Genomic DNA, 26,540 nt, shown 5'->3' on the forward strand with positions numbered 1-26,540 from the left:
CACTGAATAAAATCCTTAAAAGCTTACCATGGTGTCTGGTCTATTTGAGCCAGTATTCAGAATTCTCTGAATACGTGGCAAGAGCCCACAAAATTATTAATACTGAAAACATTCATAAGCAGGAGGGTAACAAGAGGATTGGTTAGAGTCTGGCTACTATGCCTCTGCTTCAGATCCAGCTTCTAACTAATGTGTACCCTGGGAGGCAGCAGATGATATCTCAAATATTGTATTCCTTTCACCTATGTGGGAGGCCCAGGTTGAGTTCTGGGCTCCTGGCTTTGGCCTGGCCCAGCCCTGGGTGCTGTGGGCCTTTGGAGAGCGAACTGGAAATTGGAATATCTCTCTTTGCCTTTCAAATACAATTAAAATAAAAATTAAGAAAAAAAATCTGGATTCCTTAGTAGCTTTTAATATTAAAAAAGTACAACAGTAAAAATTCTTACATTAGCATTTAATGAGTTTATTATTGTCATTTAAAAATGAATTTATGAGTGATATATAAATGTTTTTCATATAAAAATATTGATAGTTTCACCCACACAAACATCAATTTGAAGTCTGAAGATTTTTAAGGATTGTGAAGGAGTCCTGAAAATAAATGGTTTGAGAACTGCTGATTGAGAGACATGTAGATGGCATTAAGTGGGGGTGGTTTCAGTATAAGAATCTGAACCATTGAACACTTTAATTATTTTGGTTTCCTTTGTAACAGCTGAGAAGTAGCTGACTAAGAAATAGCCTGGTAGAGGTAAACTGGGTGAGACTGATAAGAGGGAGTTCAAGCTGGGGCCTTGGAGGGAAGTGGGGGTTTGGAAGGCTGGTTATAGGTAGAGCAAGCCTCTCCACTAAGTTTTTCCACTACGTTGTACTGCTTTCTGAGTGTTTTAGGATGTAAGAGTATAATAATTTATTTTACGGACTTTTTTTAAATCATACTTTTGGCATCCAGTGGGGACAATTCCTATTCTAATTAAAATTGCAGAAAGCTATGTCACCACCTGAGGCTTTGAATAGAAGAACTGAAAATCAACTGACTTAGTTTAAAATTATTCATGTTCTAAGCTGCTTTAGGACAGGGAAAGAGGGCTGGGTCTTCTTTATTTAAAGCCTCTCTTTAACATTCTATAGAGAGGCACCTTTATTATTCGTGACCAGCACTTAAGGAGAAAGTTTTAAGTTGAAGGCTCTTCCCTCCTTCTCTCCTTTTAGAATGGGGTTAGAGAATATACTGGTGCTGATTGGCAACCAGGGATCAGGAGCCGAGGAATGTGATGTGATCTGCTTTCCTGTTCACACTTGTTAGTCATGATCTGAAGTGGAGTGTTTCGCATTTTCAGACACACTGTCTTCTCCTAGCTCCAACAGTCTTCATTTGCAAAAACAATCGTGTGTAACACAAAGACGAAAGGCTTAAGAAGAAGCAAAAACAAAACTCCTAAATTTCAGGATATATTTTGTAAAATAAGGGAATTCTTTTGCATTACATCATTCATAAATCTGATCCTTTCATACCTTTTGTAGCTAATTGAAATACTTTGCTAAATACTGTTATTCCACACAAAGGATTGCCAGATAAAATATTGGACTAATTCTATAAATTCCCAAGCTAAATTTGAATTTAAAGTAAATGATGAATTTTTTTTAGTATTAAGTATATTCCAAATAGGATAATATTTATACCAGAAAATGAAATTCCAACTTAACTGGGCATCCTATATTTTAACTTGCTAAATTTGGCAACCCCACCTAGACAAAAATGGTTTTTTAAAATGTCTCCAATTGTCATTATACAGAACAGGTATGTATTTTCAATTAGTTTTGCAGTTAGTCTAAAAACATAATTTTTTTGGTGTAACAATTATCAGCAAAAAGTGTTTGTGTAAAACAGAACCCTTAATTCTTGGAAATGGAGTTCTAAAATCAGTATTGTGCTAGGCTTGCAGATCAGGTTTGGCAGCTTAGCTTGGGAAACCTTCCCTTTTGGTTACTGGGTAAACTGGCTCCACCCAGCTGCTGAAATGTGATACGAGTTGTAACAGAACCGGAAGTTGGCTAGGCTGCCTTTGCCTCTCAAGGTAAGTGGCCCCTGTTTTCTTTCTGTCAAAACTCTGCAAATCATTTAAAAACTGACACCAGCTGGGCAAGGGCACTGAGCGCCGGCACCTGCGCTGACTCGGGTAGCGAGGCTGGGTGCATGCTTTATTCACAGGCTACGCTCTGGAGCTGGTGTTGAGCTAAGGAGCGTTCACTAAGGAGTTACGTTAATGATATGCCTCGTGACTTTGACTAAGGGACTTTAATCCTAAGGAAAGGGTGGTTGTGAATCGAATTGTATCTGGGATCCTGAAAAGTATAGTCTATTTGGGCACCAGCTTATTTTTTTTTTAAGTTTATACTATGGGGATTCTTACATTTAAACTACATAACATAATTATCTATATGTTGGTTTCTTAGAGCTGCGCTTGTTTTTAAAGTGTCTTTTTAATCTAGAGGTTTTTGCTATCCCTGCCTCTTTCCCCTTAACCTTAACCTTGGAGTATCATTCGATTTTCAGGCAGGCTCTGAGGTGACAAAGTGTTACCTCTGCCCTGAATTTTTACTTATTTACATACTTTTGGGCATCTTGTCATACTGCCCTAAGGGCGAAAGGGAATTTCCAGTCTGCAAAGTAAACTTTTCAATTCAGATTTTTCTCCCACTTTGAATATTAAAAAAAAAAAAGGGAAAGATTTGAGTATTGTGTTTGGATAGTACTGAGGTGGAGGGTTTAAATGTGGTCTATTGGCTTGTTTAAAAAACAAAGCTAGACTTTGGAGGAGATTCTACTTAGTGATTTAGAAAATCAAGATGTTCATTCTTTTGATCACCTATAACTTCCATGTCACATCTGTCCTTTTAATTAGTCACATTCTCTTGACATTCAATTAAAAATCATATTGCAGGAGTACGGTTTTCAAGCTGTCTGCTAGCTGGAATGAAAGGTTAATGTGTAAAATGCCTTTGCTACCATCCAAGTTTGCCTAAAACAAGTCACCCATTGCGGCAGAAACATGTGATAAAACTCTTTATTAGCAAGACCCAAAACTTGTGGAGTCGTAGAGAAAACAGTCATAACAGGTTGGCAGAATTAGGATTCCAAGGCAGGCAGGCAGGCAGGCAGGTAGCCTATTTTACTGGGAGACTTTTTTTTATGGTGGTCATGGTATTAGGTGTTTCATAGATGCTATTTGCTTTACCCCAAAAGCTCGTGATGTTGGTAGCACTGGTGTAACAAGTGAGAAAATTAGGATTTTGTGAGATTAGATAATTTACCCAGGGTCACTAAAGTAGTGCTGTTGGATTGATTACATTAAGTAAACTCAGGTCTATCAAATTTATAAGTCCATTCATTTGACTGTATTGTGGGACACAGAAATTGATGACATTTCAAAATGTGCCTTGAAAAGGTAGTTACCAAGGAGGGGGAGAGAGATAGAGAGAGAGAGAGAGAGAGAGAGAAAGAGACAGAGAGAGAGAGTTACGAGGGAGTGTTATGTCCATTGACTCAATCCCCAAGTGCTACAAAGGCTGGGGCTGGCCAGGCATAATCCAGGATCCTAGAATCCCATAACCCTGTCCTCCCACGTGGGTGGCAGGGGCCATCTTCTGATGCTCTCCCAGGCAGGGAGCTGGATCTGTAGTGCAGCAGCTGGGACTCCACCAGTGCTCCACGAGATGCCAGCATTGCAGGTGGTAGCTTAGTCCCCTGTGCCACATGCTGGCCCTGGGTTAGAGGTTTTATTTATTAAAACAAAAATAGTTACAGAATGTTTGAAAATAGAGAAAAGAAAAAGCAATCTAAATTTCTTAAAATCAGCTTAATGTATTTCTCTGCAGTGTTTACTTATGCATACTTTTGGTGTTTTTTAAAATTATGAAACACTATAGCTTTAAAACACACATGTATACATACACGCCCATATACAGGGGACTAAAGAGAGGAAGTCCACTCCACTTCCCATCCTGAAAACATATTTTCTTAAGGGGTAACCACTGCTGACAAAGGTTAGAACCATGGTGTTAGAGGATTTTTCTTTTTTTCCTTTGAAAAATGCATACTTCGGTACAATACATGTATGGCATGAGCATACTTACACCTAAATATATACAGTCAGGTCTTAGGATTTTTTTTGAAATGAGTTAATATTTGCAAAGTTCAGAAAGAGCTAGCTTTTAGAAAGAACTTAATTATTATTAACTATATTTTTGTCTATTCCATTTCATCCTTTTTAAGGGATACATATATTCTATAGCTTGGGTATAGCATAGCTTATTTTTAAAAATTTAAATTATTTATTTAAGAAGCAGAGAGAGAGAGAGAGTTAGATCCCATTTTCTGGTTCATCCCTCAAATGTCCCTGGTGGCCAGGACTGGGCCAGGCCCAAGTTGGGAGCTGGGAACTTAATTCAAGTCTCTCACGTGGGTCGCAGGGTCCCAACTACTTGAATCATCACCACAGCTTCTCAGGGTCTACATTAGTAGGAAACTGGAATTAGGAATGGAAGAAGGACTTAAAGCCAGACAATTGGAAATGGGGTATAGCTATCCCAATTGGCAGCTTACCCTGTAGGCCAGATGTCTGTCCCTCATAGTTTATTTTTGGAACCAGTTAAATTGTCTTAAATTTTTGCTTACAAATAATCCCTGCATAATTGTGTGGGTTGTTCTGTAGGATTAATTTCTAGAAGTGAAACTCCTAGGTCAGATGTTAAGCATATTTTTAGTTTAGGAGGATTCTACCAAATCTCCTCAAAAATTGTGTGAAATTATACTCTTCACTGTAAATGAGAGTGTTCATTTCTCTACGTCTTTTCCTATATTGAATTTTATCAGGTTTCTATGTATTTTGCATGAAATAATAGGTAATACACATTTTAAACATAGTTTAAGCATAGTGTAGAAAGATTTTTGTGTCTTATTTTTCCCATTAAATATATTTCTATTAAATATTTTTCTACTTTTACATGGGTAGAAATTTGATAGATGAAAGAATGGAGGCCCCAGTTAGAAGGAAGGTGAGTAGAAAAAGCAGAGGCACATATTCCAGACATGGCACATGGCATATTGTCCTTTTACATAATGAAAAAAATTCTTAAAATTTGGGTTGGGTTGAGAAGCACAAAACATTAAATGCCTAATACCTTCCCTCTTAATTTAGTAATTCCTAGGGAGCTGTTAAATGCTTCTGGGGAGAGGAGAGACATGATGAGAATTGAGCTTTAGGAAAATGATTTTGTGGTGTCAAGTAAGATTGAAATGGAAATGAAGAAATAGGGAGACCAACTAAGAGTATTTCAGTAATCTGGCTAACAGATAATGAAAACTCTATCTTTGGAGCTGGTGGTAGAATGGAAAGCAGTAGGCAGATGCAATAGAGGAACTGGAAAGTAGAAGGAACAGGAATCCCATACATAGTTGGGAATGAGTCAAAGCATAGTGGATATAAAGTGGGGGTCATTGAAAGACTTGGAGATACTGTTTTAGAGGTGATAATCAAGGCTATGGAAGAGATAAATCTTCAGATAAATGTGGTAAAAATGTGGGAAGATAAGGACTAAGGTAAAAAGTCTTGGGGTTGGATCTCTTCATATAAGAGGCATAAAAGAGACTCACACTGAATGAGATATATTTACAATGACTTTCTGACACTTGACCTTGGTTCTAGTTAGGCTGTCTTCATTGTCCCCAAAAGTCCATACTTGCTTTGTTCTTTCTTCTGGTTCCTTTATTGTTCCCATTCCAGTCATGTTCATTTTGAATCTCTTTTCCTTCATAATGCCTTATTATCATGTCCATGTAAGGGTCTGATCTGATGCTGTGGATAACTTGCCGGTTAAAACCTCAGAAAACTAGCTCAGAGACCACACTTTTTGATACTCATTTGCTATTATTTGGACAAATGTCTCAATGAGTGTCTTCTTTTCCATACTGGGAACAATAGTATCTCCACCATTACTCTGAGGAATGTACACTAAGTCCTAGACACCATGTCTGTTATGTTGTAAACCCTTAGTAATTGTTAGCTCTTCTCTGATTTTCTCCTCTACCTCTAAATTACTATAATGAAATGCAATCTTTTCCTTTTCTATTCCTGTATATTCTTAGAGTTTTTTTTTAAAAAATAATCTCTGTGAGCTTCAATTTCCATACCAGCAAAAAAACTGTGTTTTTTCTAAGGGCTACAGTTTTTATATGGAAATCACTGTGATGACTGCAACAAGCCTTCAACCAATAGTAATATCATTAATTTATAGATTAATGATATTTATTTTTATTTCATCTACCAATTTTGTAACTTTAGAAAGGATCCATTCCACTCAGTACTCGATTTTTTTTTTCTAGTGGAAAAAAAATACAAATTTAATACATTTCATAAGTACAACTTTAGGAAAACAGTGATTCTTTCCATCATATCTGCCCTCCCAACCACACTCCTACCCTTCTTCCTTCTCCCTCTCCTATTTGCATTCTTATTTTTTACTAAGATCTATTTTCAATTAAGTTTATACATATACAATTAACTCTATACTAAGTAAAAAGTTCAACAAATATGAAAAAACAAAACAAAACTGTTCCTCAATAGTCGAGACAAGGGCTATTCAAAGTCGTTGCATTTCAAAGTGTCAATTTCACTTCTATAGGTTACCAATTAGGTGTTCCATTAGTTATCACAAATCAGGAACAACATATGATATTATCCTTTTGGGACTGGCTTATTTCACTAAGTATGATATTTTCCAGTTTCATCCACTTTGTTGCAAATGACAGGATTTCATTTTTTTTTTTACCTGCTGTGTAGTATTCTATAGTGGACATCTCCCATAATTTCTTTATCTAGTCTTCAGTTGATGGGCATTTGGGTTGATTCCATATCTTAGCTATTGTGAATTGAGCTATAATAAACATGGGGGTACAGAGGGTACAGATAACTCTTTCATATGCTGATTTCATTTCCTTTGGGAAAATTTCTTTTTTTTTACCTAATGGCTCTGGCTAAAATTTCTAGGACTATATTGAATAGCAATGGTGAGAGTGGGCATTCTTGTCTGGTTCGGGATCTTAGTGGGAATGCTTCCAACTTTCCCCCATTCAATAAGATGTTGACTGTGGGTTTGTCATAAATTGCCTTGATTGTGTTGAGGAATGTTCATTCTATTACCTAAAATGCTTAAGGTTTTCATTGTGAAAGGGTTTTGTGTTTTGTTTTGTGTTTTATCGAATGCTTTCTCTACATCTATTGAGATAATCATATGGTTTTTCACCTTCAAGTTGTTAATGTGATGTATCACATTGATTAATTTGTGAATGTTGAACCATCCCTGCATATGAAGGATAAATCCCACTTGGACAGGGTAATGATTTTTCTGATGTGTTGTTGGATTTGGCTAGTATTTTGTTGAGGATTTTTGCATCTGTGTTCATCAGGGAAATTGGTCTGTAGTTCTCTTTCTCTGTTGTCTCTTTTTCAGGTTTAGAAATTAAGGTGATGCTGGCTTCAATAGAAGGAGTTTGGGAGGATTCCCTTCCTTTCAATCATTTTGAACAGCTTGAGAAGGATTGGAGTTAGTTCTTCTCTAAATGTCTGATAGAATTCAGCAGTGAAGCCATCCAGTCCTGGGCTTTTCTTTGTTGGGAGGTTCTTTATTACTCATTCAATTTATATCTTGGTTATTGGTCTGTTTAGGTTTTCTACATCTTCATGGTTCAATTTAGGTAAGTTGTATGTTTCCAGGAATCTATTCATTTCTTCTAGGTTTCCTGGTTTGTTGGCCTACAGTTCTTTGTAGTAATTTCTGATGTTTCTTCTTATTTATGTGGTGTCTGTTGTTACTTTTCCTTTTTCATCTCTAATTTTATTGTTTGGATCATCTTTCTCCCCCCCCCCTTTTTTTTTTGGTTAGTTGGGCCAATGGTGTGTCAATTTTGTTTATTTTTTCAAAAAACCAGCTCTTTGTTTTGCTGATCTTTTGTATTTTTTTGTTTCAATTTATTGATCTCTTCTCTAATTTTAATTATTTCTTATATCTTACTAGCTTTGGTTTTTTTTTTTTTTAGATCCTTGAGATGCATTGATAACTCATTTATTTAGTGCCTTTCCAGTTTATTTTTTCGTTTTTTTAAAAGATTTATTTATTTATTTATTTGAAAGTCAGAGTTACACAGAGAGAGAAGGAGAGGCAGAAAGAGAGAGAGAGAGAGGTCTTCCATCCGCTGGTTCACTCCCCAGTTGACCACAATGGCTGGAGCTGTGCTGATCTGAAGCCAGGAGCCAGGAGCTTCTTCTGGGTCTCCCACGTCCATGCAGGGGCCTAAGGACTTGGGCCATCTTCCACTGCTTTCCCAGGCCATAGCAGAGAGATGGATTGGAAGTGGAGCAGCCAGGACTCGAACTGATGCCCATATGGGATGCTGACACTGCAGGCAGTAGCTTTACGTGCTATGCCACAGTGCTGGCCCCTCCAGTTTCTTGATATAGGCACTAATTGCTATAAACTTTCCTCTTAGCACTGATTTTGCTGTATCCCATAAGTTTTGAAATGTTGTATTGTCTTCTTCATTTGTTTCCAGAAATTTTTTGGTTTGTCTTTTGATTTCTCCACTGACCATTGTTCATTCAGGAGCATGTTTTTCGGTCTTCATGTGTTTGCATATGCTCTAGAGATTTTTGAGTTGTTGATTTCCAGCTCTATTCCATTGTGGTCAGAGATGAGACAGGGCATGATTTCAATTTTTGAATTTCTTAGACTTGTTTAATGGCCTAGCAGGTGGTCTATCTTAGAGAAAGTTTCATGCACTGGTGAGAAGAATGTGTATTCTGCAACTGTAGGTGAAAAGTTCTGTAGATATTCGTTGTTATGTGCATTTGGTCTATAGTGTCAAACAACTCTATTGTTTCTTTGCTGATTTTCTGTCTGGTTGATCTGTCCCTTGCTGAAAGTGGGTATTGAAGTCCCCCATTACTATTGTATTAAATTCTCTGTCTTCCTTTAGATCCATTAACATTTCTTTTAAATAGTCATGTACCTAGTAATTAGGTGCATATATGTTTATTATAGTCACTTCTTCCTGTTGAATTGATCCCTTAATCATTACATGGTGCCCTTCTGTGTCTCTTTTAACAGTTTTTGTTTTAAACTCTATTTTGTCAGTATATATGTTTGTTGTCCGACATTAAGATGGCTTTACTAGATCCTTTTGGTTTCTGTTAGCTTGTAATATCTTTTTCCATCCTTTCACTTTCAGTCTGTGTATATCTTTGTTGTTGAGATGTGATTCTTGTAGGCAGCAAACAGATGTATTTTGTTTTTTAATCCATTCAGCCAGTCTGTATCTTTTACCTGGAGAGTTGAGGTCATTGACATTCAAGGTGACTATTGATAAGTAACAACTTGTCCCTGCCATTTTTCCATAAATACTCCTATTGTTTACTTTGGATTTCCTTTGTACTTTTACTGGGAAATTGTCTGCCTCCATCTTCTTTCATAGTGATGACGAGGTATCTGTGTTTCTGTGTGTAGCACATCCTTAAGCATCTTTTCTAAGGCTGAATGAGTGGTGACAAATTCTTTCAATTTCTATTTGTCATGGAAGGTCTTCATTTTACTTTCATTCATAAATGAGAGCTTTGCAGGGGATAGTATTCTGGATTGACAGTTTTTTTTTTTTCTCTTAAGACTTGGAATATATCTTGCCATTCTCTCCTAGCCTGTAAAGTTTCTGATGAGAAGTCAGCTGTGAGTCTAATTGGAGATCCTCTGAAAGTAATGTGGCATTTCTCTCATGCTCATTTTAGAAAGTTTTATTTGTTTTACTTGGAGAGTTTGGCTACAGTGTTTTGAGGTGAAGTTCTTTTCTGGTCATGTCTATTAGAGGTTCTATGTGCTTCCTATACTTGGATGTCCCTTTCTTTCTCCAAATTGGGGATGTTTTCTGTAATTATTTCACTAAAAAGTTCTTATAATTCATTCTCTCTTTCCACACCTTCAGAAACTCCTAAGACCCATATGTTGGGTCATTTGATAGTATCCCATTTTTAGTTTTCTAATTTCTTCTTCTTTTTTTGGTCTGACTATAAAATTTTCAGAGATTTGTCTTTTTTTTTTTAATTTACTTATTTGACAGGTAGAGTCACAGAAGTGAGAGAGAGAGACAGAGAGAAAGGTCTTCCTTTTTCCGTTGGTTCACCCCCCAAGTGGCTGCCATGGCCAGCACTGCACTGATCCGAAGCCGGAAGCCAGGTGCTTCCTCTTGATCTCTCTCACGGGTGCAGGGGCCCAAGCACCCGGGCCATCCTTCACTGCCCTCCCGGGCCACAGCAGAGAGGTGGACAGGAAGAGGAGCAACTGGGACTAGAACCTGGTGCCTATATGGGATGCCAGTGCTACAGGCAGAGGACTAACCAAGTGAGCCATGGCTCAGGCCCCAAGATTTGTCTTATAACTTGGATATTCTTTCTTCTTCCTCACTGAGTCTGTTGTTAAGGCTTTCTGCTGTATGTTTTATTTGATCTATTGAATTCTTCATTTCCAATATTTCATTTTGGTTTCTCTTTAAAATCTGAATTTCATGGGAAAAATTTTCATTCATGTCTTGTATGGATTTCTTTAATTCATGGATTTGCTTCTGAGTACTTCTAAGTAATCCTTTGATCAATTTTTTGAATTCCATTTCTGGCATTTCTTCAACCTATTCACCTTCACATTCTAACATTAAAGTGTTGTTGAGTTCTTTTGGGGGTGTCATGTTGTCTTCCTTATTCTTATTTTTTGAATTGCTGTTTATTTTTAGGCATATGTGGATATACTTGCAGGTTTTTTTTTCTCCCTGTGCTGGCTTTTGTCTTTGGACTATGCCTCAGTGGCTTAGTGGAGTGTCACCTCTTTCAGTGTACACACAGAAGCATGTGCTGGGTGTGGCCAGGGAGCTCTGTTCAGTGCTCTGGGCTGAGGGGAGTGTCTAAGGTGACACCCAAGTTCAGTGTAGTAAATATTTTTTTTTTAAACTAATAACATTTTATTGGGGACAGGGCATCTGTCAGAATGGAAGGGACAGATAGAGAGTGCTCAGTCACTCAGACTGGGGGAGAGTGAGGTTACATTGTTGAATGGAGAAAATACACCTGGGCAGGCAGGCGGGTGGCTCAGCTGAGAGAAGAGAGCTGAGCATATGGTAGTTGTTTGGACTCCCAGTTGTTTTTTTTTTTTTTTTTGACAGGCAGAGTGGACAGTGAGAGAGAGACAGAGAGAAAGGTCTTCCTTTGCTGTTGGTTCACCCTCCAATGGCCGCCGCGGCCAACACGCTGTGGCAGGCGCACCACGCTGATCAGAAGGCAGGAGCCAGGTACTTACCCTGGTCTCCCATGGGGTGCAGGGCCCAAGCACTTGGACCATCCTCCACTGTACTCCCTGGCCACAGCAGAGGGCTGGCCTGGAAGAGGGGCAACTGGGACAGAATCCAGCGCCCTGACCGGGACTAGAACCCGGTGTGCCAGCGCCGCTAGGCGGAGGATTAGCCTAGTGAGCCGCGGCGCTGGCCGTGGACTCCCAGTTTTTAGGGAGTCTCTTTATCCACCCCCCCCTTCTTCTTTAGGATAAAGGGTTTTGTTAGAGAGTAAATTAGCAAATTCTGCCCCAGGTTTCTTAGTGCCAGGCAGAGTAGAGGAGCTTCCCTTAGGGCATGTGTGAAGGTTTTATTGCCCATGTTATCAGGTCAGGTCACCCATTTGGTCCTGAAAAGAGAGAATTCTCCTGGGAGCTTTCCTTAGAGGAAGGGCTGGGACCACCTAGAAGGTTATCAGGATCTGGGCAGGACTTTGAAGTGGAAAATGCTGAGCTTCTGGGGCTTCCAAAACATGTGCTGGTCCTTCAGGCCGTTTTCACCCAAATAGGCTAATTTTTAACTTCCTACGCAACATTCCATCCCCCCCCCCCAAGAGAAAATACCCATAATCTTATGGGGATAAATGGCCGAAGGTCTGTTTTCTGTAGCTACTTCGGAAGCTGACAAGTGGGCATAGAGGTGGACATGGGTATTTTTCTCTTGCTATCTGTCCTATGGTGTTTCAGAGTGTCCTCAGGAAGCATTGTCCTACTTGGTCCAGAGGGCTGGTCATCTTGTCTGATGTGGTAGGCTGGAAGCCCTGTTTTAGAAGCACCTGGAGCCACATGACTTGTCTTCTGTTAGAGACAGAACAAACAAGGACATTAAAACACAATAGTCTACAGAGAAGCACAAAGAATGTGGACACTTTGTCACCAAGGAGAGGCAATGATCAGGATTTCCATGACCAGATGTGATGTTGGGCCACATATTTTAGTCTTGTGTGATCTGGTCGTAGAGTTGCCTGGCCTTGTCCAAGAAAGCATGAACATGATTTTGTACCCATCTAGTTTGACTCTAGTTTGGGGCATTTTCATGGGCAGCAGGTAGCAGGTGTAGGTCCTGCCTGTTTTGAAGGACTGAGTAAGCAATCCGTTTTTGAGAGCCCTAGTCATCGCAGCTTTTCAGTGGATGAAAGCTGTGCTTTGTTTGTTTGTTTGTCCCAAAGGAGGGGGTTCTGCTTTGGTTTCTTGTTGAGAGCCTGATTTAGGAACTGTGCTATTTCCATGTATCTAGGAATCTGTAACCTATAGGAAAATGCTGGGGCTCCCTGAAGTTTGCAGAAATAAGAATTTGCTATATGGCCCATATATTCTATGGGGCTGGTTTTCTCTCCCCAGGGGTGAGTATAAGGGTTAAATAATTAACTCTCTAGTGCTCCCCTCCCGCCCCCAGATGCCTAATAGCTACATTTTGCTAGGAAGTTAAGCTAATGTACAAGACCAGAGGCTTAGGCTGGGAAAGGAAACAGACTAATAAATCATTTACAATTAACCATATATATTTTGGATTATTTCACACCCCCCCTCAAGAGATAGGCCCTTTAAGTCCTTGGTGAGGACCTGTTCAAATAGCTGCAGGACTATCTAAGTCAGCTGTAACTCTAAGCCCTGCTTTTAGGGACTAACAGGAAGGGCTTTTTAAGCTTTTTTTTATTTATTTTTATCAGAGGGAGGTTTGATCAGCTCTGTTGGGGTAGTCTTATGCTGACCTCCTCTTCCAAGAAGAACAACGCCTGGGTACTAGCCCCAGGGAGTACAATATTTATCCACGTTGCCACAAGAATAATACAAAGGATCCATGCAGTTCTTGGTGTGAGCATGGATCCTGCAGCAATAACTCCCACCAGGGAATCAGGGAGTCCTGAGTGTGTGGAGCCGTCCACAGTGACTACCCAAAGACTCAGCCACACCCTGTGGCCTCCCTCACAGCCACAGAGTTTTCACAGTCCCAGAAACCAGGGCTCCCACAGTCATGAGCACCTAGCCGCCTGTCAATTCTCCCAGCCAGAGTCGGGCATCTCCTCTTGGCTGGTTGCTGGGCGTGTGGACATATGCTGATGCACCTGTTGCATTTGTCCAAAATGGCACCTGCCCTCTCTTGGCTAGTTACAGGACACTGGTGCTGGGTGGTTAGGGAGAGAGAAATGTGCTCTCTTTTTTTCCCTCTAGGTTAGCAGGTACATTGTCCCCTACATGGCCTCAAGCCAGACTTTCACCAGGCTCTTCCCCATAGCTTTATTGCTAGTGGCTTGGGCTGCTGCAGTCTTGCCTCACATCACTTTCCAAAGCTGGTGCTGTGGCTCTCGGCTGCTGGGGTCCTGAGTTGTGCGTGTCCACACTCTCCATGTAGACTCACAATGTCCCTCTAATTTGCATGGAGTTTCCTCTGCAGATTTCTCCCTAACTCTTCCCTGAGATTGCACTTTCTCCACTTTTTTAAGCTATCTTCCCCTAGACTAGGGAGAGCAGTAACATCCCTCCCTGTTCTGCTGTCTTGGACACCTTTGCTATTTTTTTTTAAGATTTGTTTTATTTTTTTGAAAGACAGAGTTACAGAGAGAGGTAGAGCCAGAGAGAGAGAGAGAGGTCTTCCATCGCTAGTTCACTCCCCAAATGACCGAAACAGTCAGAGTTGACCTCATCAGAAGCCAGGAGACAAGAGCTTCTTCTGCATCTCTCACAAGGATGCAGGGGCCCAATGACTTGCGCCATCTTCTATTGCTTTCCCAGGCCACAGCAGAGAGCTGGATCAGAAGTGGTGCATCTGGTACTCAAACTGGAGCCCATATGGGATGCTGGTGCTGCAGGTCAGGGCTTTAAACTCATTGCACCACAGCGCTGGCCCCAATAATTTTGTTTTGAAGACAGGATTATCTTGAGAACCATATGGAATGATCTAGATGAAACCTCTATAACATATAGTAAGTTGCTTGTTTCCAACCATTTTCCATGAAAATGAATAAAGAAAGTGGGAAAATTACCTCCTGATGATGTCCTGACAAGGGAAACCAGGATGAGATTGTACTGTTTCAAATTGCTCTTTTCATCCCTGGTTTCTCCTACCTTTCCTTTCCCTTGTCCTGCTTTCACTCAGACTCCAAAAGCTTTTTCAGAAGTTTACCTTTAGTTTGATTGGACAGATCTCAACTTGATTTTTCATGTGCTATTTTTCTTACTCTTTTTTTAAGAACTTTCATCATAAATGTCTTAACTCCAATTGTTAATTTAAAAAAAATATTTTTTCTCTCTGGTTCCTGCTGTGAAAATGGAGTCCAAACCATTTTTATCTGGGCAAGTGGAACTATAACTATTTGACCTATTTTTCAATTTCCCTATAATTGAGATTCAGCTATCAAAGTCAATTTAATTCTTGATGTGGAAGTTTTCTGGGAAGGTAAAGTTAAATTACTGTAAAGAAGGGCAACAAATTTTGTGAAATATATTGGAAGGCTTAGAGATATTAAATACAGATGTAAAAAGTACAGGCAGGCTGGCCCTGTGGCATAGCAGGTAAAGCCTCCGGCTGCAGTACTGGCATCCCAAGTGGGCGCCAGTTCGAGTCCCGGCTGCTCCACTTCCAATCCAGCTTTCTGCTATGGCCTGGGAAAGCAGTAGAAGATGGCCCAAGTCCTTGGGCCCCTGCACCCACGTGGGAGACCCAGAGTAAGCTCTGGATCATCGCAGTTCCATGGAAGACTCCCCCCCCCCTGCCTCTGTCTCTCTGTAACTCTGCCTTTCAAATTAATAAATAAATCTTAAAAAAAAGTACAGGCAAATCTCAGTTGTCTACCCATGTTCAGGAGAAATTAGCACACACTGGTAATATTGAAAATTAACAGTGATACTAAATAATTATTTATTGACAATGCTTTGGTTTTAGGCATCGAGCTAGTTGTTTCATATCCATTCTTTCTGGAGCCCCAGTCCTGTGAAAGAAATCTCTACATTGCTACTCAGACTTTTAGAAAAGGGATTCAACATCCTGAAATGGGTAGACCAATTTCAATTTCATCCTTGGTTACAATATGCCCCTCACTCCCATTGTCCATTGTGAAATTTGGATCCTTGCTGGATCTATGTGCTTTACACCTTTCTCTCTGCAATAGAAATTTCATTGCTTTCCATCAATATCTTGTGTTTGCTTCAACTTTTCTGACTTTATCCGTCTCCTTATCCTTCAATAATTCTACCTATTTTTCTAAACTTCCTACCTGAGTAACCCTGTCACTCAGCAGTTTCTACCTTTATCATCAAGCCCTCTAGGTTTTAGTCAGCATCAAGGGTGGGCATGGGGGATTGTGGTACAGCAGGTAAAGCAGTGTTCCGAATCCCATATTCCAGGGCAGGTTCCAGTCTGGGCCACTACTTCCTCCCATTGGGGCCATCTGGGGAATGAACTAGTGTATGGAAGGTCTCTGTCCCTTCCTCTCTCTGTGTCACTTTGCCTTTCAAATGAATAAAATAGATCTTAAAAACTTACCTGAAGTGCTAAGACTCTAAATGTGCTCTGTCCCTAAATTAGTTTCTAATTCAGTTTGGAATTTCAGTTCCATTTTCTAATAGAGGGAATGTAATAAATGGTGGTTCTGTTTCTAGGCAAAAAGCCTAGCACTGGGAGCATATTTAATGCAGAAATTAATTGCAATACTTGGTACTTGTACCAAAATAAAAGAAAATAATGCCTTGGTAATTCTAGTAATAAAATGAAAACTATTCAGTAAGAAGTAGCTATTTTTCCTGAACATTTAGTGGAATGCAGTTGATGAAAATTCTGAAGGGAGCTTTCGAGTGCTTTAAAGATTGCAGTATTTTATATTAATTGAGAAAGATCTTTCTCATATGGAAGATCACTGTAAGTATGCTGATTTATTAACCATATTTATACTTTTTGTTTAGACTCAGACATGAAGTGAAGAAAGAATAAGGCATTTTCTGTTGTATAAATATATCTCCTGTCTCCAAAAATCCTCCATGTCATGTAGCTTGTTCTTCTTCTTCTTTTTTTTTTCTTCTTTTTTTTTTTTTTGACAGGCAGAGTTAGAAAGAGAGAAAGGTTTTCCTTCCATTGGTTCACCCCCGAAATGGCCGCTACGGCCGGCACACTGCGCCGATCCGAAGCCAGGAGTCAGGTGCTTCCTCCTGGTCTCTCACGCGGGTACAGGGCCCAAGCACTTGGGCCATCCTCCACTGCCTTCCCAGGCCACAGCAGAGAGCTGGCCTGGAAGAGGAGCAACCAGGGCAGAATCCAGTGCCCCAACCGGAACTAGAACCCGGGGTGCCAGTGCCACAGGCGGAGAATTAGCCTAGTGAGCCACGTCACCGGCCTCTTTTTTTTTTTTTAAAGATGTATTTATTTATTTGAAAGACAGAGTTAGAGAGAGAGAGCTCTTCCATCTGCTGATTCTCTCTTTAAATGGCCACATCCGAATCCAGGAGCCAGGAGCTTCTTCCGAGTCTCCCATGCTGGTGCAGGGGTCCAGGGACTTGGACCATCCTCCACTGCTTTCTCAGGAATATTAGCAGGGAGCTGGATCAGAAGCGGAGCAGCCAGGACATGACCAAGTACCCACATGAGATGCTGGAGTTGCAGGTGGTGGCTTTACCTGCTCTGCCACAGTGCCAGCCCTGCTTTGTCCTTTTAAGTTGCATTTTAATTTTTGCCATTTAGTGTGCCTTGTAATTTTTTCCTTATAACCGTACATTATGTACTGGGTAAAAGAAGCTGCTATCAATAGGCCTTTTGTAATGTGGAAGTAAGGAGTCAGGGCAGGGGAAGCATTCTGTAGCCCTGTGAGTAGGATTTTACAGTCTTTCAGGGAGTCTGTGTCCCTGGACTGTGAGTGTTTCAACAGCTCCTCCATTTTCCCTGCCCCCCTTAAGAGTGGGCTGGAGTTGGTGTGTTTCTTCCCGCAGTCCAGGTGAGCGCTAATGAAATCCCAGTAGACTAGGCTCTGACTAAGTCCTCTTTTATGTAGTTATAAAATGAAAATAATTTCTCCTCTTTTATATAAGTTCCAGTGATTCTAAGACTGCTTTTGCCCATGACCAGGCGTGTAAAACTCCTTATTTCGTGAATGAGCTTACTTCTTGAGCTCTTTATCTCTGCAGCCTGTCCACAGCGTTAACCACTTGCTGCCAGGTAACATGTCTCTGCCCAACTACTTCCAGCCTTGTTGGGTACGATGACTTGCAATTTCTGAATATATATACTTACCTGCAGGGGAGATACCATGATCACAAAGGTGGTTTTCCCAGGGCGAGGCTCATCCATTGCACTCTGGATGTGCTGACCCCTGCGATTTCCCCAAATGTGGGAAACTCGACTGCATAATTTGTGGTAGTGGGGGACTGCGTTCGCGCTTTCCCCTAAAAAATGAAATAAATAAAATAGAAAAAAAAATTAAAAAAGAATAAAAAAAAGAAAAAAAATTTCTGAATATATGCATGAAGTGAGGTGGTTAATGTGGGCTGGAAGAGAGTGAGACTGATGTGTAGCAGCTGGAGGAAGAGGAGGGGAAGAAGGTTATGTGGGCTGACAAATGTGTTTCTTAATTCGGAGGACCTGGGTTACAAGCAGTAGAAATATTGTTTTTAGCAACTGGTTGTTATCCTCAGGTTTTAGTGCTGCAGATTAAATTAAATACCCCACCACCATGATTGGTTTAGTGGGAAGTTGAGAGAAATAATATTGGAGATTTATTCAGTAGTGATATTTAAAGCCTGCAGAAATATTTCCTTAAGCTTTCTAGGATGAGATGGGGTAAATCTTTTGTTTTTATTGGAATAATTTATTGTTTCCCAGTCATACTAATGAAACCTTACATTTGTTATCATCCTTGAGGCTTTGGCCATATCTTCATTTTATTTAAATAACTTTGGAAGGAGAGTCTTTGTTTCTTTATCTTTCAGTTCAGGGAGTGGAGGCTTAAGTGATTTGCTCAAAGTCTCACAGTTGGTTGGTTATCAGTTGGTAGAGCTTCGATTCACACCCAGGTGAAACTTATGTACCATATTGTTGTTTTCTTACACATTTTGACAATATGGTTAGCTTAACATTGAAAGCAAATGGTTATCTATAATTGCTGCCTTGTGTTGTGAAAACTTTTATGTTTTGTTTTTAATCACATCTGAAAACAATGTGCTTTTAATCTTCTTTTTAAGATGTCAGTTCCTGGATTTACCCTTGGTGTCTTCATATTTTTGTTGCGCATCATTTCTGTGGCTAATTATCCCAATGGGAAAGTAACACAGTCCTGTGGCAGAATGATTCCTGAACATGGTCACAGCCCACAGTCGGAGGTCGCTCACCGCATTTCAGTGAGTCAGCAGACGTTCAGGCCGGGAGATCAGATCGAAGGTACCGTGCTGGGGTTAACTATTTATATTTTGAATTTCACTTGTTTACTGTTCATTGAATCTTTATTATTACTGGATTTGGACTATTTCATTTAAATCTGTTGATCTGTTTTTATAAGATACCATAATTTTGTACTTCCATTTTTTGTTCAAGTCATAGAAATGACCATGTATACCCTATTGCTCACTCAGAATAGATTTTAAAATAAGTTTTAACATTGCATTTAACAATTTTTAAAAAAGATTTATTTATTTGAACGGCAGATTTACAGAGGGGCAGAAGCAGAGAGAGAGAGAGAGAGGTTTTCTATCTGCTGGTTCACTCCCCAGATGACTGCAATGGCCAGAGTTACAATCTGAAGCCAGGAGCCAGGAGCTTCTTCTGGGTCTCCCATGCGGGTACAGGGGCCCAGGGACTCGGGCCATTCTCTGCTGCTTTCCCAGGCCATAGCAAAGAGCTGGATCAGAAGTGGAACAGCTGGGACTCAACTGGTGCCCACATGGGATACCGGCACTGCAGGCAGTGGCTTTACCCACTATGCCATAGTGCCAGCCCTTTGTATTTTATTTTATTTTATTTTTTTAGATTTATTTTATTTATTTGAAAGACAGAGTTACAGAGAGAGGTAGGAACATAGAGAGAGGTCTTCCATCCGCTAGTTCAACCCCCAGATGGCTGCAACAGCCGGAGCTGCGCCAATCCGAAGCCAGGAGCCAGGAGCTTCCTCTGGGTCTCCCATGCAGGTGCAGGGGCCCAAGGACTTGGGTGGGCTATCTTCTACTGCTTTCTCAGGCCATAGCAGAGAGCTGGATCGGAAGTGGGGCTGCTGGGTCTTGAACCAGCACCTGTATGGGATGCCTGTGCTTCAGGCCAGGCGTTAACCCACTGCACCACAGCACTGGCCCCTCCAGGGGGAGTTTTGCATATGTATTCTTGATTTCCTGATTCTACCTAGGATGTACCTCTTGCATTTCTTTTTGCAATATTACTAAATTTTTCACCTGTTTGTTTCTCAGTTACTTTGTCAGGACAGCCATTTAAAGGCTTCCTCTTGGAAGCTCGTGACGCTGAGAATTTGAATGGCTTTCCTGTTGGCTCTTTCTCATTGATTGACAGTCGAGTATCACAACTTCTGAATTGTGAAGACATACAGGTTTGTGTTTATTTTGAAACTGATTTGTTTCGGGCTGGCGCCGTGGCTCACTAGGCTAATCCTCCACCTTGCAGCGCCGGCACACCGGGTTCTAGTCCCGGTCAGGGCGCCGGGTTCTGTCCCGGTTGCCCCTCTTCCAGGCCAGCTCTCTGCTGTGGCCAGGGAGTGCAGTGGAGGATGGCCCAAGTGCTTGGGCCCTGCACCCCATGGGAGACCAGGAGAAGCACCTGGCTCCTGGCTTCAGATTAGTGCAGTGCGCTGGCCGCAGCGCGCCGGCTGTGGCGGCCATTGGAGGGTGAACCAACGGCAAAGGAAGACCTTTCTCTCTGTCTCTCTCTCTCTCACTGTCCACTCTGCCTGTCAAAAAAAAAAAATTTTTGATTTGTTTCAATTTCCTTGGGTCTTCTCACGATGGGGTGGTGGTGGTTACAGGATGAATGGTGAGACTACCTATGTGTACATCAGAATAGATTTTCTTGTATTTTTTATTTTTTTTAAATTTTTTTGACAGGCAGAGTGGAAAGTGAGAGAGAGAGAGAGACAGAGAGAAAGGTCTTCCTTTTGTCATTGGTTCACCCTCCAATGGCTGCCGCGGCTGGCACATTGCGCTGATCTGAAGCCAGGAGCCAGGTGCTTCTCCTGGTCTCTCATGCAGGTATAGGGCCCAAGGACCTGGGCCATTCTTACTGCACTCCCAGGCCACAGCAGAGAGCTGGCCTGGAAGAGGGGCAACCGGGACAGAATCCAGCACCCTGAAAGGGACTAGAACCTGATGTGCCGGCGCCGCAGGCAGAGGATTAGCCTATTGGGCTGTGGCGCAGGCCAAGAATAGATTTTCAATGATCAGACTTTCCCCTAATTTTCACCACTTGAAATATGTGTTTAATGCATAATTATCCTAGAAAAGACAGGGCAGTGTGAAGAGTTCTTGTGATGTTTCTGGCAATTGACTCTTATATTGATTTTTGAAGGGTTTTAATATTGAAGAAAGAGTTTTGGGGACAGTGGTCTAATTTTTGACATTCACTTATTCATTCACTCATTCATTTAATAAACACATATACTAGGGACTGTCTTGGGTGAGAGGGATATGGTGATGAACAAGACTTCCTTTTGCTCCTTGCAGAACTCATGCCCTTAAGTGGACATGGGACATATGGCACAAAAGTAAAACATGTGGTCCTAGGATAGACTCATAAGTAGAACAGTGTGATAATTGAGGTTACAGCATATGCAGAGTGGGTGGGAAGCATTGCAGAGGGAGCCACATAGGCTCGAAGGAATTGAGAGAGAGCATCTTTTGGGGGGAATTTCCAAAACAGGCTTCAAATAATCAGAAGGAATTTGCTGAGTGAATGAAATGGGAAACAAGATTGTTCAAAAGAAAGGAATTACTAAAATATTGTCCTATGTATTTGAAGGCAGGAAATTTTTCTTTTAATGAGTGGTCTGCATTCTATTTGTGTCTGTTAATGGAAGGAGTATATTTGTAGTGTAAATGAATTAATGGACAGCCTCATTATATTTCCAATGTTTCCCAATATTCAGGAATCTCCTCATTTCTTACATTTCTGATGACTGTAATTTATTCACGAGCCAGTTGCTAATGTGTTGTCAACCAACCAACATTTTCTTGTTGATGCCCGAGTCTTTGTTATAATGCCATCATTATGCAGTGATAAGCTGATTCACAAATGATAGCAGTTCTAATCAAGTTGAGCTCCTGAGTGACTGAATGGTAGTTCCATTTTATTTCAGGGATCAGCTGTGAGTCATACAAGTTCATCCAAAAAAACAGAGATTAAAGTGTATTGGAGTGCTCCAAGCAGTGCCCCAAATCATGTACAGTTTCTGTGAGTAGAAGAGTTTGTAACTTACAATGGTCTGTATCATTTTCTGTATCTATTTGATGTTCACCTGTATAGGAGAGGTTTGCAATAGTAATGTTACCAACTTACTGGTGTAAGAAATTCTTTCACTCTTTTGCTTGCTTATTTTTTTATCCACTAGTATATACATGGCACAAAGCACAGATCTTCATGCCCTAATGGACACTTAATAGATAATTGTTGGGTGAATAAAGAATTGTACAACTTTAATACTGATAAGAACTGGTGATAAATACTTGACTCTATTGAATATGGGTTAATAGTTTTTAAAAATTTTCTCCTGCATTAGTATGAGAATACAAATAAAACAGTTCCAAAATTTGGAGGACTTTTTTTGCAGTGTTTCAATTTACAGATTAGATTGTCAGGAAAGCAAAACCCTGCATGCCACTCAGAATTATGGAATTCAGAAGAATCAAAATAATAATTCTTTCTTAATCCTATGTACAAGAGGAAATGGAATGTCACAAAGCCATCTAGTGATTCTTGAGTGATGTTACAGATACTAGGGATCTTAAAAGTTTACTGAAAAAATGTTTTATGAAAAAACTATACATGGATTTCAAAATTTTTTCCACCAAGATGAATTTACATTTTTAGTTTCATTTTCTCACAAACTTTCTGAAGTACCCTTGTCCCTTTTTAAGGGAAAAATTACTACCCTGGTATGTCTCTGTTTTCTGCCTCCTTGTGTACACAGATCCCCAGCACATAGTAACATAGCCTTGCACCTGTGTGTTAGGTGGAGTATGTAATGGGAAATGTGACCTCAGTGAGTTGATGCTTGCTTATGCAGGAGTTTGTTGCTATAGCTTCCTATTACATATGCCCTCTGGGAGGATTTGAATAGTATATTATGAAATGACTGCTAGTGCATTCTTTATACATCAGGATGCAGAAATCTGAGCAGTTTAGTCCCTGAGTATGATATTCATGGCTGTTGTGAATGTGTCCAAAGAATAGACAAGTTCAAAGAGACAGGGACAGAAAGAGAGAGCTATGAAATTTCAGCTAGTGATGGAGTAGAAGAGAGTCATTAGAGACGACAAACAAAATCAGTACTATTGTTAGTAGTACTGGGTGCTCCCAGTTCATTTCCCAGTACTGTTACGTTCTATTGTGTTCCCAGTTCATTCCCCCTTTTTTTCTTTAAAGGTTTGATGTTGTTACAATGGGCCATCATCAGGGTTCTGTCTAATCTTACTGGTACTACATTTCAGAGCAACAGTTGTTGAGAAGTATAAAATCTATTGGGTGAAGATGCCTGGTCCTATAATTTCCCAACCAAATGCACTTCCATTTACGACACCTAAAGCTACAGCAGCATCTTTGTCAACGTTACCTCCGGTTTCCCATTTGAACAAATCCGTAAGTCACATTTTTATAACTTCACCAAATGAAATCTCAAAAACAGCACCCTTGGAAATAGTGGTTCTATGCTTGACAAAGTGCATAGAGAAGTAGCCGTACAAGATTGAGGTAGCAAATTGTGTTCTCTGTAGGATCTGAGGGAATGCGTCACTGCAGCAATATGAATTATAGGTTAGAATAAAGAGAAGGTAGGTCCCTGCATGTGCAAGATGTGATTATGACTTTCCCATGTAGTCTATACTAGTAGTGGGTATGTTTTCATTTGAAGACAAATCTGATGAAACCGTTTGCTTTCCTTTTCTCCCTCCCTTCCTTCCTCCCTTCCTTCCTTTCTCATAACCAAATGTCAAACTTGGAAAAGGAACTTAAGCTAAATTTTGAAATGATTCGGAGAAGATTCTTGAAATGGTGATACAACTCTTAGATTCTATTTCATTAAAGCCGAAGAATACTAGGGAATTCTGTGTGCTGAACTGTGGAAAATCTCTTGCAAGCTCATTGGGTAGAATTCCATCTGGGCTTTTGATTCAAAAGAATTATGACTGAACAAGCATACTGGAAAGGGCAGTGCCTCTTAGAAATGTTAGGAAGACTAGTTTCACTGAAGGAGATTCTGATAAATTCGACTTCTTACTTCAGTAACGGGTGTAATGGGAGTGCCTTCAGACAAGTTGTCACAGTTGAAAGGAACAAGCTTAGACCTGAATACTGACTTGCCTACTTTCTATATGTCTTTGGACAAGTCACTTGGCTTTCAAAGTTTCATTTTAAGAAAAGCAAATATCAAGCTCATTAGTATCACTGTGAGAATTAAACAAAATAATAGATATGTTTTCTTAATGTGCCTTGTGCTTAGTAAATGTTCAGTGTACATTAGTTCCTTTTTTCTTCCTTCTTATCCATTTATACCTGTTTGTTCACTTAGAAAAGACCAAGTAAAGCTTTTTTACCCTAAGTAATTTCTGATTTTGTTTGCCTCCTCTTCTACATTTTGTAAGATGTATATGGGCATCATATTTGATTAAATTATCAGGAATGCTGCACTCTGACTGTATGCCTAGACTTACTAATAATCTAATGCATCTATTTGTACTAGCTTTCAGTCCAGTCTTAATGCTTATTTGTTTAAAAGCTTTTTTAGAATAATAATCAATCAGTTTGTACCTCAGCTGCCCAATTGGCATCTGTGGACAATATTGTTGTCCTATTTAGTGACTTAAAGACATTAGCTCTTTTTGGAGCTTTTATTGTGTTTCTGTGCCAAGTTTATAACCTCTGATTATAGGGAGGTCCATTCAGAATCATAATAATGCAGCATTTTTAGAGCCGGAAGAGAGCTCAAGGTCCAGTGAGTTCAATTTCCCTCTTTTATATTAAGGTTGTAGGAACCCAGGGAGAAAAAATTCTTTGGCCACCTTAATGGAGTCAAGAAGAGAGCAGAGACCAAAGTCCATGATTCCTAGTTTCTAGTGACTTGTTTTCTTTCTGTCTACTACGATTTGCCTTTAAGTTCCCTTATTTCTAGTTCCATGAAGTTAATGTTTAGCTCTCTCCTGAAATGTACCGTCACAGACCATTGTAATGAGATCTGTTGCCAAAGTGCAATGATGATATTTTCTTTTTTTGAAAAAGATTTATTTTATTTTATTTGAAAAATAGTGTTACAAAGAGAGAGGGAAAGACAGGGAGAGAGATCTTCCATACACTGATTGACTCCCAAAATGATTGCAGCAACTGACCAGGGCTGGGCCAGACCAAATCCAGGAGCCAGGAGCTTCTTCTGGGTCTCCCATGTAGATGCAGGGGCCCAAGCTTTTGGGCCATCTTTCTCTGCTTTCCCAGGTGCATTAACAGGGAGCTGGATGGGAAGTGAATCAGCTGGGAATTGAACCGGCGCCCATATGGAATGATGCCATAATGTCATCCCCAGAGCTGCTATTTTCTGAGACTCTCACTCTTACATACCATGCCACATCTGAGTTAAATCACTGCACATTGCTGCTTTTTTTCCTACCCTAAATTACTGCTTTTCTTCAGAATGGTGGAAAATATTGGGGTCACTTTTTTCTTACATTATTTAATTATCAAATTTAAACCTGAATTTTAGAAGTTGAGTCCAAAATTTAAACTTGCCAAGGGTTCGTTTATTTGCCTTTTAAAATTCTGTCTCTGAAAGCTTGAAGATATCTGTTAGATAAGAATATCGACATGGCCTGTGCCTGGGTTCAATACGTGGCGCTAGTTCCTGAATCCAGCTCCCTGCTAATGTAGACTCTGTGGGGTAGTAGTGATGGCTGAAATAATTGTGTTCCTGCCAGCCACCCAAGAAATCTGACGTGGATTCCCAGCTTCCGGCTTTGGCCTTGTCCAGCCCTGGTTATTATGTGTATTTGGGGAATAGACAAGCAGATAGGAGCTCTCTCTCTCTCTAATAAATTACAAAAAATACCAGGAAATTTGTTCTAGAATCTACATATCTACATAATGTTGAGTATTTTTTATATTAAAGGAACTTTGATACTGTTGTGCTATTGCAGACCAACTAGTGTTCCGTTTCCAAATTTTAATTAAAATTAATTAAAATTAAAAGTTCACAACACAACCACTGCTCTGAGCATTTCTAATTTGGGGTGTTTCTTTTGTTGCCTTGTTTGAATCCTTATTAGGAAGAAGTATTCATTCTCATTAAAACTCATACATGAAGGTAGTGGCTCTTCTGTCTTTGGCAATGAACCACTTGTTTGATAATGAAGATTTTTTTCCCTTGTCATTTTTCTAGTTCAGTGCCTCAGAATGTGGGGACAAGAAGTTCTGTATTAGGAGCCCTTTCAACTGTGACCCTGAGAAGGATCGTGCTTGCTTCTTCTTATCCTTCACAAGAGATGACTCGTCGGTGATAGTTGAAATAAGCGGTCCCAGTACAGGATATTTATCCTTTGCATTTTCTCATGACCGATGGATGGTTGGTACCTCTCACTTACATAAGTGGTAGTGAAAGGAGAATCACTGGAGTGGGCTCTAATTAGCAGTAGATTGGCTGTTTGTTCCAGAGGCATGTTACCACACTGACAGGTGGGATGGGAAAGGAGAAACTCACTTTGCACAGATTCTAAGTTAAACAACATTGAGTGTTTCATTGGTGTAATAACTGGACAATTACATACTGCTAAGAATAGGCTGTCCTAAGAAAAGTTAGGAAAATCATTTTATTTCCAGTGGATTTGCCACATTATGTGTGTGTATCTCTGTGATAAAACAGGAAGCTCAGTTAAAAAAGTTGCTCTACATAAAATGTTATGTTGTTTGTAATGCTTTTCTAACCACAGTTGTCTATTTAAGTGCCATG

General features: G+C 40.1%; 1 protein-coding gene and 1 non-coding gene across 9 annotated transcripts in view; both read left to right on the plus strand.

The window, feature by feature from the left end:
* The first annotated feature begins 1,967 nt into the window (after window positions 1–1,967).
* Window positions 1,968–26,540, plus strand: part of FRRS1 (ferric chelate reductase 1) — a 57,661-nt gene continuing 33,088 nt past the window's right edge. Inside the window, exons 1-7 of one of the 8 annotated variants that reach the window (XM_089300304.1) lie at window positions 2,059–2,078; window positions 11,258–11,383; window positions 18,586–18,781; window positions 19,798–19,934; window positions 21,693–21,787; window positions 23,044–23,191; window positions 25,974–26,156. In XM_089300304.1, the coding sequence (XP_089156430.1) occupies window positions 18,586–18,781; window positions 19,798–19,934; window positions 21,693–21,787; window positions 23,044–23,191; window positions 25,974–26,156 (759 nt within the window). In that variant the 5' untranslated portion in view covers window positions 2,059–2,078; window positions 11,258–11,383. Of the gene's footprint in view, window positions 2,079–11,257; window positions 11,384–17,201; window positions 17,343–17,433; window positions 17,564–18,358; window positions 18,418–18,585; window positions 18,782–19,797; window positions 19,935–21,692; window positions 21,788–23,043; window positions 23,192–25,973; window positions 26,157–26,540 lie in introns of those variants that run through there. The other 7 variants (XM_002715840.6, XM_089300303.1, XM_089300305.1 and 4 more) reach the window with 7 other exon arrangements.
* LOC127493878 (U1 spliceosomal RNA) lies at window positions 17,631–17,793 on the plus strand. The gene has a single exon (XR_007924415.2). It is a non-coding gene; the product is annotated as a U1 spliceosomal RNA (small nuclear RNA).

This window comes from Oryctolagus cuniculus, chromosome 7 (assembly GCF_051225735.1).
Source record: "Oryctolagus cuniculus isolate XC-2025 breed Fujian yellow rabbit chromosome 7, ASM5122573v1, whole genome shotgun sequence".
Taxonomy (NCBI): Eukaryota; Metazoa; Chordata; class Mammalia; order Lagomorpha; family Leporidae; genus Oryctolagus; species Oryctolagus cuniculus.